Source organism: Ostrea edulis, chromosome 2 (genome assembly GCF_947568905.1).
Source record: "Ostrea edulis chromosome 2, xbOstEdul1.1, whole genome shotgun sequence".
NCBI lineage: Eukaryota > Metazoa > Mollusca > Bivalvia > Ostreida > Ostreidae > Ostrea > Ostrea edulis.
The window spans coordinates 3,283,445-3,305,279 of record NC_079165.1 but is presented as its reverse complement, the minus strand read 5'-3'; the positions used below and the strand labels follow the sequence as shown (position 1 = coordinate 3,305,279).

The 21,835-nt window shown below is 37.6% G+C and overlaps 2 protein-coding genes across 7 annotated transcripts in view; one reads left to right on the top strand and one right to left on the bottom strand.

Annotated features, from left to right (window-relative positions):
• The window catches only part of LOC125678995 (uncharacterized), a 26,189-nt gene extending 14,858 nt beyond the window's left edge, over window positions 1-11,331 (top strand). For 3 of the 4 annotated variants that reach the window (XM_056157309.1, XM_056157308.1, XM_048917846.2), the window contains 4 exons: window positions 1,170-1,359; window positions 1,558-1,677; window positions 2,511-4,205; window positions 4,700-7,447. In XM_056157309.1, coding sequence (XP_056013284.1) covers window positions 1,170-1,359; window positions 1,558-1,677; window positions 2,511-4,205; window positions 4,700-4,789 — 2,095 coding nt within the window. In that variant the 3' untranslated portion in view covers window positions 4,790-7,447. Of the gene's footprint in view, window positions 1-1,169; window positions 1,360-1,557; window positions 1,678-2,510; window positions 4,206-4,699; window positions 7,448-11,217 lie in introns of those variants that run through there. The other variant, XM_056157310.1, reaches the window with a different exon arrangement.
• Window positions 7,261-21,835, bottom strand: LOC125678998 (GTP-binding protein 8-like). 3 transcript variants are annotated; one of them, XM_056157311.1, is made up of 8 exons: window positions 21,773-21,812; window positions 19,329-19,413; window positions 12,070-12,465; window positions 11,629-11,730; window positions 11,251-11,381; window positions 9,633-9,732; window positions 9,408-9,526; window positions 7,261-8,139 (listed from the first exon to the last, which is right to left on the bottom strand). In XM_056157311.1, exons 3-8 carry the CDS (start codon window positions 12,385-12,387, stop codon window positions 7,983-7,985), a joined length of 927 nt encoding a protein of 308 aa, XP_056013286.1. In that variant the 5' UTR covers window positions 12,388-12,465; window positions 19,329-19,413; window positions 21,773-21,812; the 3' UTR covers window positions 7,261-7,982. The 3 variants fall into 3 exon arrangements, with proteins under 3 accessions (XP_056013286.1, XP_048773807.2, XP_056013287.1); XM_048917850.2 differs by lacking the exon at window positions 19,329-19,413 and having other exon boundaries at window positions 21,773-21,835; XM_056157312.1 differs by lacking the exons at window positions 19,329-19,413; window positions 21,773-21,812 and adding an exon at window positions 14,583-16,387.

The window sequence follows — 21,835 nt, the reverse complement described above, 5'->3', positions numbered from 1 at the left end:
GATTGGGTACATTGTATGTACATGTTGATTGGGTACATTGTATGTACATGTTGATTGGGTACATTGTACGTACATGTTCATTGGGTACATTGTACGTACATGTTTATTGGGTACATTGTATGTACATGTTCATTGGGTACATTGTATGTACATGTTGATTGGGTACATTGTACGTACATGTTGATTGGGTACATTGTACATTCATGTTGATTGGGTACATTGTACATACATGTTGATTGGGTACATTGTACACATGTTGATTGGGTACATTGTACGTACATAATGATTGGGTACATTGTACATACATGTTGATTGGGTACATTGTACATTCATGTTGATTGGGTACATTGTACATTCATGTTCATTGGGTACATTGTATGTACATGTTGATTGGGTACATTGTACACATGTTGATTGGGTACATTGTACGTACATAATGATTGGGTACATTGTACGTACATGTTGATTAGGTACATTGTACATTCATGTTGATTGGGTACATTGTACGTACATGTTGATTGGGTATATTGTACACATGTTGATTGGGTACATTGTACACATGTTGATTGGGTACATTGTACATTCATGTTGATTGGGTACATTGTACATTCATGTTGATTGGGTATATTGTACACGTGTTGATTGGGTATATTGTACACATGTTGATTGGGTACATTGTACACGTGTTGATTGGGTACATTGTATGTACATAATGATTGGGTACATTGTACACATGTTGATTGGGTATATTGTACACATGTTGATTGGGTACATTGTACACATGTTGATTGGGTACATTGTACACATGTTGACTGGGTACATTGTACACGTGTTGATTGGGTACATTGTACGTACATAATGATTGGGTACATTGTACACATGTTGATTGGGTACATTGTACACATGTTGATTGGGTACATTGTACACATGTTGATTGGGTACATTGTACATTCATGTTGATTGGGTACATTGTACACGTGTTGATTGGGTACATTGTACGTACATAATGATTGGGTACATTGTACACATGTTGATTGGGTACATTGTACACATGTTGATTGGGTACATTGTACACATGTTGACTGGGTACATTGTACACATGTTGATTGGGTATATTGTACACATGTTGATTGGGTACATTGTACACGTGTTGATTGGGTACATTATAGGCATGATGCACATCAGAAGGCAACTAAAGTCTCTAAGAGTAAGCCAGTTCAGGGCTCCCCCTGTTGGACGGCACCAGAGTTACTAGAGACAGGGGACATAACTGCAAAGGCCGATGTCTACAGCTTTGCCATTGTCCTGTGGGAAATGTTGACTAGGAAACAGCCATATGAGGACTGCTCTGTGTATCAGGTAAACACAGGTTTATTACTTAGTAAATAAATTCCAGATGTATTCTAAACTTTAAATGGAAATGATTATCTATGAATATTTAGTAGCTATTTCTTCATGTGTAAGATTAGATTTATGTACATTGTAGTGGTATGGTATTTACATTCTGACATCTCATCAACAAATTGTAGAAATAAAACCTTGTGATTTTTTATTCAGGTTCTGGAAAAGATCCGTACAAACAAAAGACCCGAGATCCCTGAGTCCTGTCCAGAACAACTGGCCAGCTTCATCAGACAATGCTGGGACCCCCTCCCTACCAGGAGACCGCCATTCAGGGTGAGTGAGAAATTACAGCAAGATTATTCAGAGTGAGTGATGAAATCACAGCGAGATTATTCAACGTGAGTGATGAAATCACAGCGAGATTATTCAGAGTGAGTGATGAAATCACAGCAAGATTATTCAGTGAATGATGAAATCACAGCAAAATTATACAGAGTGAGTGATGAAATCACAGCGAGATTATTCAGGGTGAATGATGAAATCATAAAAGTGTACAGTGAAATTCATTTTAAATCTATGAGTCATGAATCTTTTCACATTTATGATCGAAACATCTAGTTTCCATGTATAAAATGATGTCTTCTGATTGGTATTTGAGGAATGAATTTTACAGCAAAGTATGTTTTGGAGTTCTAAAATATCTTGATTGCAAATGACACTTATAAACTAGCTGCTTCAGCCAATAACATAATCTGCTCATAATTCATTAATCACTTGTACATTTGATAAATACATGTACTGTAGGGCAAATATTTGAACATCAGAGGTTAATGGCTTTACAATGCTTTAAACAGCAAGTTACTGTATTGGTACTTTAAATATTTTACTGTATTTAAGAAATTTGTGAAATCGGATCTGATGCCTAATTTAGCATAATGATGATCTAGCACATGTTCTTTGTTTGATAATGGATAAATAAAGATTGTTGCATTGTAGTGCAACCATAAATTAACCCTCTCTCTTCACCACCAAATGCACTAAAATAAGAATCCTGCTAAAATATATACACATACAGTATGTTACTGAAAAATAAAGTATGTTTTTCAGCCAATTAAACAAACGAAATTAAATGGACTGAAAATATTCCACTGTTTTTTTCATCGTAGGACATCCTAGTTAAACTGGACAACATGACCTTTCCACCCGAGTGGCAGGCCCTATTTAAAGAAGCAGGAATTCCCCCTGTGGCTCTGGAGGATGTCCAGTCAGCTCGCACCATCATCAGTCTCGTCAGCAACACCCTGGATACAGAAAACGTACGCACACTTGTTCAGGACATCAGAGTGTCACATGACAGTAATGTCCCCACGACAGAAAGTCTTACCCTGTGTATCCCGGATGACAACCCCACTCCCCGTCCAAAATCTAGTCCAGACTCCGACAGTTCAGAGGACAGCCTTTCATTTTCCTACAATCTTGCCGAGAAAAATCTAGGTCTGTCATCTCCAAATCACAAACCAGTTATGGAAGTGAGTGGTAACGTGGATTTAAGTTTAAATCTGAAGGCTTTGGACAGTGACAGGATACCAGTGGTACTCGAACCAGTGAAATCTACGGAAAATATTGTCATCAGCAGTTCAAAGTCGCCAACATGCAACCAGCAGACAGCTACACAGAGGCCTAGTGTCACGAGAATATCACTAAATGCAGAGACTCTAAACAAGCAAAAGGACAGATTGAGAGTTTCAAATCAGCACGATTCTGCCAGGAAACAGTCTCCAAAATCTGAAAAGACTCCAGACACTGCGTCAGGAAAAGAGGGAATTGCCATCGAAGAAAGTTCTACCAAAACTCCAAAGCCAACGCCGCGATCATTGAAAGGTGCAGCACCTCAGTCGCTACAAGACGAACTTAAGCTGAGGTTGAGTAGTGGCGTTCCGCTGAAATCAAGCACAGACGAGGCACCAGAGGGAAACAAACTTTTAATTAGTTCAGGAGAAAAAGACAGTGGTTTATCACCCACAAGTAAGCAGAGAGCCCCAGCTTCAGTCAACTCAAAGACCTCTCCATATACTGGTACAAGTGCGAGACAGAGTGACACATTGGAAGAGGAGCTTGAGGAGATTCTTGAGGAGATTGTGGAAGCAGACGGCATGGATGAGGACAGTCTCGAGGAGATGCCTCTTAGGGACAGTCTAGAAACTGATGAAGGACTGCTTAAAAATAAGTCAAATTCTTTCACTGTGGTCACAGACACTAACACTGTTTCAGTCAAAAGCAAAAATGGATCTATATTAGAGGAGCTCAATTCCAAATTCTATGATGCCAAGAAGGTCAAGGTGATAGGGCAGCAGGCCGGTCCTCCTTTATCCCTAGGAACAGCCAGGCAGAGTATTGAGGCGTGGGTGGAGGAGAGGGACAGACTGGACAGTGCTAGAAGTGACCGCTCCAGAAAGAGGACACCACCATCAAAGGTTGTACCACCTCCTATACTGATCCCCGAAAACCCGCCCCCACCACCTCCCCCTCCTCCTCCTCCCCCACCCTTACCCATCCATGATCTACAAGGGCCACCCACCTCCACAAAGACAGGGTTCTCAGTGGTCTCCCCTTCACAGTCTCCTCTAAAAAACCCAGTCTTCCCTTCTACTCCGTCTCGCCGGAAGCACCCTGTAAAATCAGAGGCAGAGCTGAGGACCAAATTCACCTCAGAAAATACCGGATTTATGGTGAAGTCCATGGATTTACGAGAACAGAAAGAGATGTTACTGCCAACAGACGACCCTCATCCTTATCAACTGCAGGACTTAAGCCAAGTCAGCAAGGGTACAATATCATCCATAGCAGAAATACTGAAACAGGTAATATCTTAAGGAGGTATACTACATCATCATAATGGCCGACTTCCTTTTAAAACATGAATGAAAATATAAATATCAGCAATATTTGTCTATTCCTTTTTTCTTTAAATGCTTAGTCGAGTAACTTTTAAACAGGTTAGCAATGTTTACTGCTGAACTGTAGATTGCAGGTTCGAGTACAGCAGGGGTTTTAAATTTTTTTCCATATTACATGTACTTTCTACTAAACTGCATTTTTTTTACTTAATAAAGTAAATTTGAAAGTTTTCAATTTGATGATACATGTACTATTGTACATATCCTCCACTGTTCATTCACGTCAAATTTCTCTGGTGTGTTATTCCTCCTTAATAGCAAGCTTGGATTTTCATACTGCCCAGTTTCACTCGATTATTCTGGATTAAAATTTGTTTTCTCCATGAAATAAATTTGTGGAATATTTTGAATATTTGTATTATAGATCCTGTATCATGTAGTGTTCTGTTTTTTTGTAGGCTGTTTCCAGCAGACGGATGGCAATGAAAGAAGACACATATAGCCCTGCCCACTCTGTGGCCAGCAGCTGGTCTTGTGTGGATGATTGACAGCTTAATCTGATCATTCCATCCATGACTAACATTCCTCAGATCCAAAAAACATTCCAACATTAACTTCTGTTCTCTCTAACACAGAGCAGATTTTATCATTTAGCATTCCATAATTTGTAGAATACATTAAATTATCACTTCTAATAGTGACTAAGTCTATATTGTAGAATTTTAAAGTGATCTAGTCTACATATTTATATAAATATATATACATTTATATAAACTTCCCAATATACAATGTGCATCAGCTCAAACAGAGTATATTTCGGTAGTCTGCCAGCAGCTTTGAATGATGGCAGTGCAAGCTACAGGTTGATGTTTTGTCTACACAAAAAAAAAAACAACAGCAAGTCATCAAACAATTAGTGCTAGTATAAAAGTGTTGTGTGCATGTACCATTGATGCTGTAAAATCACTCTATTTTTGTGGATTTTAAATTTCTTGGGGGGGGGGGGGGGGGGGGGGGGCATGTAGTTCCGTTTCTTTTATTTTGCGGAGATGTCTTAACCACAAATATGACTAAAATGAACTCCTCAGATAGGTTTATGGTTTTACATTTGTTTATTCTCCTGTGATACGTGTGCCTCCGTTGTTGTACACAACATTATTATTTTCTATTTTTATGGGTGAAAATCTTAGAAATTGTCATTGGCAGTGTTGTTTTATCACATGGAAATAATTCATCTCAATGTCAAGTTTGTGCTTGACAGGTTGGAAAAACACCGCACAATGTGCTACTAATGGTACTAAACGAGCAAATGCATGTAATTACATGTATGTAATAGAATATAAGACTGGTGTCTGATTTTACATATCATACAAAATTTCGTAGCAAATGCATGTAATTTTAGATGTTTATTAAATAGATTCAGAATTCACTTCAAGTTTTAGTTTTTACATATCATTCAAAATAGACAGTGAAACATGCTTATAGTGAATTCTTGCTTATTGCAAAGTGATATTCATTGTCCTATGAGAGGAAAATAACGAAAACTTTACTGGATATAACAAACTTTGGTTATAATGAACTGTTTTTTGGCTAGCCCTGGAGGTTCACTATAACTATGTTTTACCGTACATCTGATTTCAATATTATGTAATAACACAATTTTATTAATTTTCAGTTTTTATGCCTCTGAGATCGAAGATCGGGGGGGCATATTGTTTTTGTCCTGTCTGTCATTCTGTAATTCTGTCTGAAACTTTAACCTTGCTAATAACTTTTGAACAGTAAGTGATAGAGCTTTGATATTTCACATGAGTATTCCTTGTGACAAGACCTTTCCGTGGGTACCAACATTTTTGACCCCGTGATGTTGACCTTGGAGTTTGACCTACTTTTTGAAAACTTTAACCTTGCTAATAACCTTTGAACATTAAGAGATAGAGCTTTGATATTTCACATGAGTATTCCTTGTTACAAGACCTTTCTGTTGGTATTGAACCTTTTGACCTTGACATTTGACCTACTTTTAATTTTTTTTTTTACATTGGTAAATATTAGAGTTTTCATATTGTACATGAGCATTTCTTTTGACAAGATCTTTCTACTGGTACCAAGATATTTGCCCTTGTGACCTTGGCTATCTTCGGAATTGGCCATTATCGGGGGCATTTGTGTTTCACAAACACATCTTGTTACTTTCTGTTTTGAAATGTTTTCGATGACATGTATTAATATTTTACAATGTAGAAGTTAATGCCTTATTTTAAAAGATATATTTATGTTTATTTATTCTCCACATATATAATTCTTAGCCATCGTAATCTCAGGGTTGTGTATAGCTTTGTATTCAGGGGTCTATGATTTGATCTGTTTAGATCAATATTGTAGTCAATCCTCAGTACAGCATTATTAGCTATGTGATACCCAGTTAAACACATAGATGTACATTTATATACATATTATTTAATTCCATGTATTATTACAGTACTTAATAAATGTATTTGTGTATACAATGTAAAAATCACTTATTTCTACCTGTCAAGATTTGTGCATGTCTGATATTCTGGTTCTGTACTTTAATAGGTGTAATATCACTTTTGATACTTTTATTGATCTAGAGTTTATGTCAAACATTCTGATTGGCTCAGATTAAAAGTTTATGTCAAACATTCTGATTGGCTCAGATCAAGAGTTTATGTTAAACATTCTGAGCCTAGATTGGCTCAGAAAAACACTACCTTCTGCTGAGGTATTAATAAAAAAAAATGAACTCAATAAACTGTTTTACAAACGATTATATAAATAAGTAAATATCTGTGCTAGTCCAACATCCAAATATTTTGAAAATGATGTAACACATTCAAATTCTTCACTGCGTTTTCCCCCAGTATTCAATTTCATTACATAAAAGAGTAGCATTTTTTAAATCTTATATTAGAGGCCAGTCTTCATATGTGAGAAGTTTTGTACTTTCTTTATATATCTTGTATTTACATCTGCATTGGAAATACAATGAAAACAGTTTAAATTTATGGTTTAATGAATTTTTTTGTTTTGAATTCACTGTAAGGTTGTACAAGTTTCTGTCTTTTTTAAATCACGGTCACACTAATACTTTGTTTTTCCTTTGACAAGACACATGTACACATGTTATTTTTTCACTTATATTATGAAGAACTTTGCTATTGAATAAAAAGGTTCACATCAGACCATTTGTTGTACATTCCCGATCTGAAGATTCACGAGTTTGACTTGAGGTCCACTGTCAGCTCCCCCTGGTGTTAACATTGTACACACTACAGTAACACTTATAACAAACACTGTCATGATGAATTCATGCTTAGGCCAAAAAAATTAATAGTTTCTCAGACAAAAAATTTAAATTTTGATGAGACAGGCAGATTTTTATCTACTTGGTTGTAACTGTAACATGAGCTATCTTTCCTTAATATGTTGAATTTCTCATGCAGTACCTTTTAAACAGATGCAGCGTGCCTGAAAGACTATTGATTGATTTTTTTTGGCCTTATTGTCAAGTGATATCTATTCCCTTAAGAAAGGAAAATAATGAAAATGTTATTAAATATATTAACAAAGTTTGGTTATAACAAACTGTTTTTGCTGGCCCTGGAAGTTTGTTATAACCATGTTTTACTGTATAATGAAGTTTGGTTATAATGAACTGTTTTTCACTGGCCCTGGAGGTTCTCTTTAACTGTGTTTTACTGTATAATGAAGTTTTGGTTATAATGAACTGTTTTTCGTTGGCCCTTGTGGTTCACTATAACTGTGTTTTACTGTAGTTTGTTTTTCCTCCCTTTCATGAGAGTGTAGCTGTAAATTTCCTGTCACATGGGCAATAAAAGTCTGCAGATACTTGATCCCAGCCAATGAAGGGGCACTGAAAAATAATTTTACATGATAAGATTGCTTAAAGTTAGACATACACAAAGATTGAAATAAAATGGAGATCCATTAGATTCTCCATCCCAAACCGTAATTATAACGGTGAAACTGGTGGTGCCATAATGTTTCCTTGAATACCAATTATCAATGTCACGGTTGTGTTGGGCAATACAATCAAATAATCAACAATTTGCTCATTACAAAATTACATACTAACAAAATTATCATTATAAAATTTTTTTTAGGCCACCAGAGTGCATCGGATTGCTATTGGTCTGCGCTCACCATTATCCGTTGTGCGTTAACAATTGAACATTTTTTAAATTCTTGATAAATGCCCTTCCAATTCTTTTCAAATTTACTATGAAGCATCTTTGAGACAAGGGGGACATAAATTGTAAATCTAAGGACTCTTGCACCCCTGGAACCTATGTGCATATTTAGGAAAAGCATAAAAGAATGTACCAAAATTTAGAATTTCCTAACATCAGGGTTCTGACTCTCAAGGTGGGTTGAAAATAATCATATACATGTAGTCGGCAAACCAATAACTCAACTTTATGATAAACGGGATGATTTCAGCTTCTCCATCATCAACTTCCCATATTTATGTAGCAATATTCCATTATCACCTGCATATGGTGTTTATATCTTTCAACTGATTCGATACGCAAGAACTTGTTCTGCGTATGATCAGTTTTTAAATCGAGGCAGGCTACTGACAAACAAGTTGATGGTGCAGGATTTTCAACAGTCTCGTTTAAAGTCAGCATTTTGCAAATTCTATGGTCATTATAACAATCTAGTTAAATTGCCTATCATTGGGTCAAATGGTGTCTGACTTGTTTCATACCAATTGTTAGTCCGTTCTTGGCACACTGATTTTGACTACGGATATCTCTGTTTACATGATTAAGATATAGGGCTTATGGCGGGCGTGACCGGTCGACAGGGGATGCTTATTCCTCCTAGGCACCTGACCCCACCTCTGGTATACCCAGGGGTCCGTGTTTGCCCAACTCTTTATTTTGTATTGCTTATAGGAGTTATGAGATTGAACACTGTTCGTTATCTTCACCTTTCATAGTGTTAATATATTATGTAGTGTTCTTCATCAGTGTGGGCATTTTTGGGAGTATTTGTGTTTTTTATAAGTACACATCTTGTTTAGAAATAGTTTTGACTTACCAGGTTAGAAATGGTTAAGACTTACCAGGTTAGAAATGGTTTAGACGTACCAGGTTAGAAATAGTTTAGACTTACCAGGTTAGAAATGGTTGAGGGAAGCAGATATGTGTTTTCTTTTCAGCATGGTCCAACACTTCCATCAAATTCTTCACTAGGACTGACTGTCTAGGTTTGTCTATCTTTGTCAGAACAATCTGTGAAACACAGTGCATTATGGAGAGAATAAGCCCTGTCACTGGTTTGAACTTAATCAACATAATTATATTAACTTTCTTACCAGTCTCTCTAATTCTGACTTACAGCGTACGGTTTGGCCAGGTCTTCCATCATCCTCAGCCCTTCCTTGTCCAAGTCTGTCAGTCCTGCTTCACTGTCCACTAACAAAAATGACCTACACAGTCTACAGGAAAAAAAAGATTCCAATGATGTATAAATTCTCACTTACTAAGCAGTTTATAGCTACGAGTAAGGATATTAAACATTTGGGAAATGCATTAGTATCAACTACTGTATGTGTAGTTATTTTAGCGGGATTCATATTTTCCTATTTAAGTTACTTAGGTGGTGAGGCAAGAGTTCTAATTTAAGGTTGCGTTGAAATATGAAATTCTCCATTAATCCATTATCATGCATAGAAGAAGCACTAATCGTGATTACACTAAATAGGTCATCAGCTGAGACTCCTGAAATAAGTACACACAGAGTATTTGTTTCTGAGTAATGAAAGAAGATGTTATTCAAGTGTTTTACACATAAACACTATAAACCAAGTTTAGCCCCACACTGGAGTCAGAACTCCTACCCTGGGGATCATGAAATTTACAAATTTGGTAGAGTCCGTCTTCCTGCTCTACATCACTATGCATTTAGTTTTTCTTACACGTATGTGGTTCTTGAGAAGAAGATTTTTGAAAATTGGTCTATTTTGGGCAGTTTTTGCCCTGCCCCTAAAGCCCCAGGGGTGCTGGAGTCCTGAAATTTACAATTTATGTCCCCCTTGTCCCAATGATGCTTCATACCAAATTTGAAAAGAATTGGACTGGTAGTTATTAAGAAGAAGTTAAAAATGTCCAATTATTAACGCATGACGGACGACGCAAGATGACAACCAATTGCAATAGGTCACCTAAGTTTACTCAGGTGACCTAATAAGTGAGGTTTAAAGTTTGAAAGTCATGGTCACATACACATACACTTAGTAAAATGTGGTCTCTATTCGTGACTTAATAACACCTCTGGTCTGTCCAGGGGTCCATGTTTGCCCAACTCTTTATTTTGTATTGCTTATAGGAGTTATGAGATTGATCACTGTTCTTTATCTTCAACTTTTATTTGACCTTCAGCCTAAAAGTCTCCAAGACCTACGAATGTCTCTACTGTCTTTTAGGTCATAGGTCAATGTCATTGCTACATATTATAACACTAACAAGCATTTTGAGAATATTGCTAAAACAATATCCACCCCTACTCGCTCCAAAGGTCAAGGTCATATGCCTATCAAAGTGTTATTTCTGGACCAGCAGACCCAGTAACACATTAGGTCAATTTCATCCAATGAGTGTTCAGGAACTAAGAATAATACTATATCACTGACCCTGGAGGTTCACTGTAACCATGTTTTAATGTATATAACAAGATGCCCATGGGCCACATTGCTCAGCTGAGTCACTTCCCCTTCACCCAAAGATGATTTGTACCAAGTTTAGTTGAAATTGGCCCATTGGTTCTGGAGAAGTCGAAAGCATGAAAAGTTTACAGACAGACAAACAGACAGACGACGGACAATGGCTGATCAGAAAAGCTCACTTCAGCTGAAAAGGTGAGCTAACAATTAGTTGTACAGAGGTATGATACATTTAAACCTATGTTACGATTACTATTTCAGCAACAGCACGACACCTGTGTGTCCAATACTTACACTCTTCTCGTCTGGAGATAAGTGTGCATCGACTCCATGTAATAAGACGGAATGTTTTTGCCGTAGCCTGGCATATCCACTAAGGAAAGTTGTTTACCCACATTAAAAAACTGAAGCGTTTTAGTCAACCCCTACAATTAGAGCACTTCATTATCATTACCATCAGCTGGAGCAAGCGACGTCTCGATCAATATAAGTGAAAAATTCTGAAAGGACGTAAAACAAATGAATATTTCAGCTGAAGAGTTCTGGTCAATCTGTATAATAACTACACAATTTTTAACAATTATATCCTGACTTTGTATATAATTCCTTGATGTTTGAGAATGCAAAATAATATTCTAAAATGGCTGTGATCTGATGAAGACCAACACTTACTGGTGTTTTGCCTATCTTGATCAAGTGGGAGTCAACAGCATTACCAAACAATGCACTGATCAGGGAGGTCTTCCCGACGTTACTCTGGCCAACGAAAGACACCTGTAACAAGGAAAAACAAAAGACACCTGTACTGGGAAAAACAAAAGACACCTGTACTAAGGAAAAACAAAAGACACCTGTACTAAGGGGAAAAAAAAGACACCTGTACTGAGGAAAAACAAAAGACACCTGTACTGGGAAAAACAAAAGACACCTGTACTAAGGAAAAACAAAAGACACCTGTAACAAGGAAAAACAAAAGACACCTGTACAGAGGAATATTAGTATGCTTACTATTCTCATCTCATACTTGTCTATTTTGGACTGTGAATTACAAATAAAAATATTCTAAAATATATATGTGACATTTCCATTTGCCCTTGATCAGGTTGTCCATACCTCTGGTATATTCTGCACTGGCAGTTTCTCCAAGTTCACCACTGACTTCACCTTCTTTATTTTGTGTCCCGGTTTCTGTATAAACAGTTCATGTCCTTTCTCTATTTCGTTGACTGACGGATTAAATATGCAGTCTTTTTCCTGAAGAAGTGGGACAGTGACCAAATCCTGTAAATCTTCGATTGGATTTATCCTCCATGAATACGCTCGACTTTCCCCCAGGGGGCACTTTCTGCTACGGTGAATTACAACATTTCTGTAGACAAACCGTCCTTGTACCTTGGCTGCAGAAGACAGGCTAGTTGTGATTAAACTCATATTGTACAGACAACATCCATCAAGTTATGGCTGCTACGACAAGCTCTTCATTTACGTCGACATTATCATCTGCCTCACCTATAGAAACCAAAATATCAAGACATATTGACAACACACTTATTTCGAATCAAATATCAGTAATTACTTACATAAAATCCACATTTCAGGCTAATAAGTTGTAAAAACCACAATTATATATTAATGATTGTATACTGTAAGTGGTTTTAACTTTGTGGTGCTAAAAGTTCGCGGAATTCAAATTTTATTTGATTACTGGTAACTGTTCAAAACGTATTGTGTCACACAAGTTTGCAAAATAATTGTGGTTGTTTTAATTTCGCGGGAAAATCCCCAACTGTGAACATAGCGAAATTAAAACCGCCGCTATTTTTTCCCCATTTACAGTATTTTGCGGAGAGAATTGAAATTAGAGACATACACATGGATATAAAGCGCAGAAGGTGGAGATAACTGTGACACGTACTTAGAATGAAGGAATGCAGCATTGGAAGGGGAGCTATGAAGTGGGCAACACTTGGAGAGAGAAGACCTGGGAGACCAAAAGCGACTTGGAGAAAAACTGTAGAGACAGATGAAAGAGACAGGATACAACTGGAACACCATAGGGCAAGAACCATAAGACAAGAGCCAATGAAGAGACCTTGTAGCCGCCTTATGTGTAGACATACATGTACAGTAGACATACACGAAGAGGATTAAATAAGTAAGTATATTTTGTGACTGAACTTTGAAATCCAGTCTTTGTTTGGCATTTACTGTTACATTCCTTAGATAATCTTTCACTCACATAATAATAGCCTTTATTTATCCAGGATAACACAAATCAGCATATAGTTAGTTTCCATTGTGGAGATGTCACCATTCTAAATTCAAATATTGACTAAATGTGTACATAATCTGATGATTTTCTTCTAGTAACTCATGCAAAGCGTTTTCAAGATATCAAGCAGAAAATATCTTGCTATATCCAGTTTTACCCTTGACATTTGACCTTGTGATCTGAAAAACAATAGGGGTCATCTACCCTCTAAGAGCATTGTGACCACTGTACCAAGTTTGGTAACTGTCAAGCAAAGGATTCTTTAGAGACATTGAGCATACAATATCTTATGTCCTGAGAAGTTTGACTGTTGACCTAGTGACCTCAAAATCAATGGGAGTCATTTTTGCCTTATGTAGAACTAGCAAACCAATTTTGATGTCTGTCAAGCATTTAGGGTTCTCAAGGTACTGAGCAGAAAATATCCTACTGTGTCTTCTTTGATCCTTGACCTTGTGACCTCAAAATCAACAGGGGTCATCCACTTCTTAGAAGAAGTCTAATGTCTATCAAGCAAATTAAATGGTACACGTGTTTTCAAGAAGAAACTATTATATACAGTATGACCCTTGAATCTAAAAATCAACATGGTCATCTAATCCTAAGGTAGAACCAATCCACCAAGTTTGATGTCTGTTAAGCAAAGCATTCTCAAGATACTGAGCAGACTATGTATTACTATGTCTAGTTTGACCCTTGACTTTTGACCTTGAGACCTGAAAATCAGTAATGGTCATCTACTCTCTAGGAGCAACCACTGTACTACAGACCGACCAAGATAAGTGCAAAATAATATGCCCCCTCTTTTTAAAGGTGGGCATAACAAAGAACAAAAAATGTTTCTGAAACATGTGACCTCTAAAACAATAAGGATCATCTACTCCTTAGGTAGAATCAGTGTTTCAAGTTAGATGTCTGTCAAGGAAAAGGTTCTCTCAAGATATTGAGCAGACAATATCTTACTATGTCCAGTTTGACATTTGACCTTGTGACCACAAAATCAATAGGAGTGAAGTTATCCACTCCTTTGGATGTACCAGTATACCAAGATTGGTGTCAATCAAGCAAATGATTCTCAACATATAGATGAGACAATATATTACTATGTCCAGATTGACCAGAGATGGCTCAAACAAGCTTTGTATAACCCCAGCTGTTCTGCAGTCTAGGGCCCAGTACTGTAGAGACATATCAGGATCTTGGAATGTTTGCCATCGTAAAGCACAACAACATTTAATCATTAGATATGGAATAATTCTCCAAGACTTGCAATGGACTGTTTTGGCAGACCAGCTGCAGGACAAACACTGTTCTCTAAAACTACCATTTTAACATTTTATCAAGAAAAGTGGACCTTATTTATTCACTGTGCAGTGCATACATGCAGCCATCCACTTTAATCAAGAATGATCCCAGCTTCCTCCTCTCCAATCATTGATCTACCAGTACGTCAGCTTCCTCCTCTCCAATCATTGATCTACCAGTACGTCAGCTTCCTCCTCTCCAATCATTGATCTACCAGTACGTCAGCTTCCCCCTCCCTGGAGATCAATCAACTACCATGACTGGTTTTCTCTCTCTCTAAACATTAATTTACCATTCCCTTCTGGACATCAATCTGCCACTACTCCAGTTTCTCCCCTCTCTGGGGATCAATTTACTGTATCCAGGGAAATGTCCGCCCCCATTACCACTTTTGCCCTCATTGTCTGTGAGTGAATGTAATAGACAGGGCAAAACCATTTTCTCTCTCATCCATCTTCAAACACAACTGTGTCAGGACGAATTCAAACTGTGGTGAAACCGTCTGTAAGTGTAGAAGGACAGAAATAACCCTGTAAACATTGATTTACTATTATTCCAGTTTTCTCCCTCTTTGGAGATAAATCTACCACTATCCAGAGAACAGTAATAAATACTCCTGCAAAATTTACCATAATAACCACTATTTTTCTGGCATTTGATGTTACTTTCCTACAAATTGGGAAAACACAAATTCTGTCAGTCTGAAGTTGTCATTATTTGACTTTCCGTCAGGTTCAGGAAACTCAAAACCAGTACTCCGAATCAGCTCTTGTCATTCTAAATAACCTTATAGCAGTACTCCGAATCAGCTCTCGTCATTCTAAATAACCTTATACATGTAGCAGTACTCCTAATCGCTCTCGTCATTCTAAATAACCATATAGCAGTACTCCTAATCAGCTCTCGTCATTCTAAATAACCATATAGCAGTACTCCTAATTGCTCTCGTCATTCTAAATAACCTTATAGCAGTACTCCTAATCAGCTCTCGTCATTCTAAATAACCATATAGCAGTACTCCTAATTGCTCTCGTCATTCTAAATAACCTTATAGCAGTACTCCTAATCAGCTCTCGTCATTCTAAATAACCTTATAGTAGTACTCCGAATCACTCTCGTCATTCTAAATAACCTTATAGCAGTACTCCTAATCACTCTCGTCATTCTAAATAACCACAAGAGGCCCAGGGGCCTTATAGGTCACCTGAGTATCATGTAACAACCTTCCAATGTTTGAATTAGGTTTCTGTTTAAATATAAGAATTTTACTTTTGGATGGAAGAAACATTGAATAGCTATGTGGTCAGCCCCGCCTTTGCACCAGAACCCCTGACCCAGGGGTCATAAATTTCAGTTTTGAAAGAAGCATCCTTGATCATCATTATCATACTATTAGTTTGTCTACTTAATACCCAGCAGCAGAGGAGAAGATTTTCAAAGAAATAAAATGCATTTTCACTATATGATCAATAGGGCCCCACCCTAATACCAGAACCCCTGACCCAGGGGCCATAAATTTCACAATTTTGAAAGAGGCATCCTTGCTCATCATAATCATGCTATTGGTTTGTCTACTTAATACCCAAGGACAGAGAAGAAGATTTTCAAAGAAATAATGCATTTTCACTATATGACTTATAGAGCCCCACCCTAGCACCAGAACCCCTGATCCAGGGGCCATGAATTTCACAATTTTTAACAAGAGGTACTGTGAGCAATGCTCACTAAGAATACCCCCCGCTTACCCCAATCTCCCAAAGGGTGTTGGTAATAGGTGTAAACTACCTCTTTTCTGAGTGTTGCTACTTCGATGTCCAGTGCGCATGACCTTTGACCTTTTGACCCCAAAGTCGATAGGGAACATCTTCATCCCATGGGTAGTCCATATGTATGATATGGTGACTGTAGGTGGAAAGGATAACGCTTTAGAGCCCGGAAACCATATTGCTACTTCAATGTCCAGTGCGCGTGACCTTTGACCTTTTGACCCCAAAATCGATAGGGATCATCTTCATCCCATTAATAGTCCATATATATGATATGGTGATTGTAGGTGGAAAGGATAACGCTTTAGAGTCCGGAAACCATATTGCTACTTCAATGTCCAGTGCGCTTGACCTTTGACCTTTTGACCCCAAAATCGATAGGGATCATCTTCATCCCATTAGTAGTCCATATATATGATATGGTGACTGCAGGTGGAAAGGATAACGCTTTAGAGCCCGGAAACCATATTGCTACTTCAATGTCCAGTGCGCTTGACTTTTGACCTTTTGACCCTAAAATCGATAGGGAACATCTTCATCCTATGGGTAGTCCATATGTATGATATGGTGACTGTAGGTGGAAAGGATAACACTTTAAAGCCCGGAAACCATATTGCTACTTCGATGTCCAGTGTGCTTGACCTTTGACCTTTTGACCCCAAAATCGATAGGGAACATCTTCATCCCATGGGTAGTCCATATATATGATATGGTGACGGTAGGTGGAAAGGATAATGCTTTAGAGCCCGGAAACCATTGCATCTACAGACGGACGGACAGACGGACAACTCCATTCCAGTATACCCCCCCCCCCCCACAACTTGTTGCGGGGGGTATAAAGAGGCATCCTTGCTCATCATTATCATGCTATTAGTTTGTCTACTTAATACCCAGAGACAGAGAAGATTTTCAAAAAATTTCTACATTTTCACTATATGACCAATAGAGCCCCACCCTAACACAAGAACCCCTACCCCAGGGGCCATGAATTTCACAATTTTGGTAGAGGGCTCAATGCTCATTATAATTATGCCCACAGTTTGGCTTCTTGATGTCCAGGAGTAAAGAAGAAGATTTTTTAAAATTACACTCATTTTCATGATTTTTGCCATTTTCACTATATGACCAATAGAGCCCCACCCTAACACAAGAACCCCTGCCCCAGGGGCCATGAATTTCACAATTTTGGTAGAGGGCTCAATGCTCATTATAATTATGCCCACAGTTTGGCTTCTTGATGTCCAGGAGTAAAGAAGAAGATTTTTTAAAATTACACTCATTTTGATGGTTTTTGCCCCACCCCTCAGGCCCCAGGGGGGCAGGGACCACGAATTTCACAATTTTTGTTCCCCTTCACCCACAGATGCTGTATGCCAAAATTGGTTGAAATTGGTTCAGGGGTTTCAGAGAAGAAGCTGAAAATGTTCAAATGTTAACGCACGACGACGGACAAAAACAGATAGCAATAGGTCACCTGAATGAATTCAGGTGACCTAATAAACCAGTACTCCGAATCAGCTCTCGTCATTCTAAATAACCTTATAGCAGTACTCCGAATCATCTCTCGTCATTCTAAATAACCTTATAGCAGTACTCCGAATCGGCTCTCGTCATTCTAAATAACCTTATACATGTAGCAGTACTCCTAATCACTCTCGTTATTCTAAATAACCTTATAGCAGTACTCCTAATCACTAGCATATACCTCTAAAATAATTTGGATTAAAATGGGATGAACAACCTTAAAGTTTATAGTGAGCACAGTGAGCCAGCGCAGGCTCATACTGCGAGCTCTAACGACTATTTAAAGCGTGCAAAAAAGGAAGTAATAGAGCTGTACCTTTGTCAAGAATTTTTTTTAAATTAAATAAAAATTTATTCAGTATCTACATACATACATAAATACCAAGGATAACCCATGAAAGCTCCAAAGCTTATTTCCAATGGGGTCCTTAGATGCACAAACGTTTGCGCTATGGGGTCATTTAAATGGGAGAAAACCGGAGTACCCAGAGGAAACTCATGTGTCCAAGCAGGCGACTGTCATACCCTCTCATGTACAGCCACTGCAGATCATGGGAATCAAACTTGGGTCGCAGCGGTGAGAAGCAAGTGCGTTACCTCTGTATTACCCGGACACCCTTTGTCATCAATCCCAGAAGTCCCCCATAAAAAGTAATGGAGACCTCACAGAGTCACACCTTGATCTAAGATAGCGAACTTACGTGGATTATCATCCCAATCTTGTGGTCTCCTAGCTCCAAAATTCAATGCACCATTATGCTTAATGTTTAACAAAATGCAATGTTGATGAAAAGCAGGCTAAGATGATGTGTGACGTCACGTCTTTGTTTTGACGTCGTAATACAACCGTGACAGTGGCGGATATAAATTAGGAGTTTATTTTATAAGGTAACTCCATACTCGCAGTTCTATCTGATACAAGTCTAAAAAGTGTATTTATTTCCATTTATTAGAGCTAAAACTAATAAATTATCAAATAAAATTTATAGGTCATCACATTTTTTAAGATGCGAGACATACACAAACAGAATCATACATCAACATCAGAAAATTGCAATTTTCCTTAAACAGCATTGTCAAAATTTCATAAAAACTGGTTATGACAATGTAATAGCATTCATAACAATTTCATGAAACTGTTCATTCACAAAAATATATAAGATGTCTGTAAAAAAAAAATAAATAGAGGAAATCTATCGCATGATAGAATTGATAGATATCAAGAAAAACAGAGTTATTAATGCCCTTGGATTCAATATTTTGAAACATCATTAATTTATTCATCTATGACTTTTTGAATAGTTTATTTTCAACAAGATTTTTTACAATAACCATTGGAATAGACACTAGCAAACTTTATGTTCCTATCATGCATAAATCTACATAAATCATCGATTTTGCAAAATCTGATGACATCATAGGAGGGTGGAATTACTTTAAATAGAAAATACAAGCCTCTGGGTTTTTTCTGCGTCTAACAATAACAACTGCACAAATCTATTTACCAGTTTCAATTCTCAGACATGTCCGGTAATGCAAACCACGATGACAGGCACTCCGATAACCCACCATGCCACTTGCTATTCACGACTGAAAATTCATAAATTGATCCTAGGCTTTTAAAGAATAAATGTCAATGTATCCTTACAACAACAAAGGGAAGGGTTCAAATATGCAGCAATGTGCGAATGCTGAAATATTTAATAAGTGTATTAAAACTAGGATTCTGTACAATATCATTATATTGTTCTAATTTCCTCTTCTGAAACATGCCAATGCTAGATGAGGATTATTTATATCAATTTTCAGGATGATCACCAACTTTTTCAAGATTTTATCCGATTGTGTCATTTTTCCTTACATTTGATATTTAATACATATATTTCCCATTTTTCAGTTTTAGATTAGATAGGTGTGCGAGGGGAGATGTGGGGCTTAAAGAGAATTTTTTTTTGGATCCATGTGTTCATATGTGCAATAATTTATTTGAGTAAAATTTCATCTAGGCCTACAGGAATGCATATCTAATGTTTCCAATTAAAAAGTGTTGTGATGATCCAGCCAAAAGCTGATCACACTCGCCGTTGCTTAATTTGTGTGATCATGACAGAGACTCTACCTCATCACTAGAAAAGCTAGCTCTCTAGCGAGGCAGTATAAGTGCCCCATTATACTGTCTGCTACAAAAGTATTTGAATTGACATTATATTGAAATGCATTACATGCCCACAGACAGTGTTGTTCTCAGTTTTCAAACATGATATGACTTAAAATTCATACTTTAAATATGACTTGAAGGACATTTTTTCTCACATTATCGACTTTACCAATGTGAGATTTTTCGGTCTCACACTGCTGCGACGTCATTTGATTGTGACGTAATATATTTTCTATGATTTACGTTACATGGTGAATTAAAAATATTTTGTATTGTTTCCTTTAAATTTCATTTTGATATTAATAGCTTTCTAGTGGACAACCTTGGGTATTTAAATTTACCCTTACAATGCAAACTATTTACTGGTATTTTCTTTCTGGCCGTTTAATTAGTTCTTGCATTGAAGTTGAAATGAGGATTTTGATATAATTTTGAATTTTCTCGAAGCTTTTGAATTTATGCACGTTTAACTGTGGGTAAAAAATGTGAGAAAAATAATCCTTCATTATTTACTCATGTGGTATAGGGAAATTCCACCTCTGGAACAAGGTTGCTGTCTAGAACTCTGCAAAGCCTTGTCATAGACTGCAAATCTTGTCCCCTCAGTGGGATTTCCCATCCCAAGTTGTCAATTAAAGGTAAAGCAAGTCACATTGAAGACAGCAGAATGCAACAGAAATATAATAAATATAGTGAGTGGTTGGACGGGTTCGATCGCCGGTGGCCAATAGCTCAGTTGGTAGAGCACTTGATCAGAGATTCAGGGGGTCCGAGTTTGAATCCCAGTCTGGTCCGTTGCATTTTCTCCCTTCCTGTTACATTTGGTGCCTTGAAAATGTAGACCAGCTCCTGGAAATAAGAGGTGAAAATGCCTGCCAGGGAAAAAGGATCCTGGGTTGCTGTCTTCAAGTGTGAAGACTTTAGAGGAGGCCCGAGAAATGTAGCAGTCAGACAGGTTCTTTCACCGGTGGACAGATAGCTCAGTTGGTAGAGCACCTGACTAGAGATTCACGGGGACCAGGTTCAAATCCCGGTCTGATCTGTTTAGCATACTTGATTCTGATAAAAACCGGCCGTATCAAACTAAGCTGGGTACACCCTGCAACGCACTTAGAATCAAGTGACCCGACTACAGTGCAGTAATGAAAATGTTGACCTTCAAATGTATAAACATTATTTGGCATAGAAATAACCAACAAACAAACCATGTGTATTTGACCACTGTACCTGGATTAAAAATTACATCATAGAATATTTAGCCACTCTCGATACTTAACTGTCTCCATGGACACCAACTTGAACAGTTGAAGCTGCCTTCGCCCATCAAAATTTTTCAGCTCAATAGGTTTACCTGGCGGGATGCGTGCGCAATTTCGGCTCACAATCAAGTGTGTCGCCGGTCCTCGCCGATTAACCCGAGTACGCCGGATTGTTAGAATCAAGTATGCTAGTTGCATTTTCTCCCTTCCCATTACATTAGTATATTCAAATCTTTCAACCACATCCATGTATATGATCATACATGCTGGATATTTTATAGCGATCTAAATCTAGCAAAAAAGCTATTAATGGACTTGAATTGTTTATGACTTAACATGAAACCTTGGGAGAGATCTAAAATAGGCCGTTTCTGCTGCCCAATCGAATCCCATTCATATACGGAGTATTTGGTAAATAATTATTGTTTAAATTCAACCTGATCAAAACCCTGAACATTATATAATATACATGTGACTGTGCTCGCTCAAACGGTGGCACCGTCAGCATATTAGATTAGTCTTAGATACTAACTTAGCAAAACAATTCAATGGAGGCTGACATCTTGGTTTGTAATTCTGGATCTCGATCCCGACC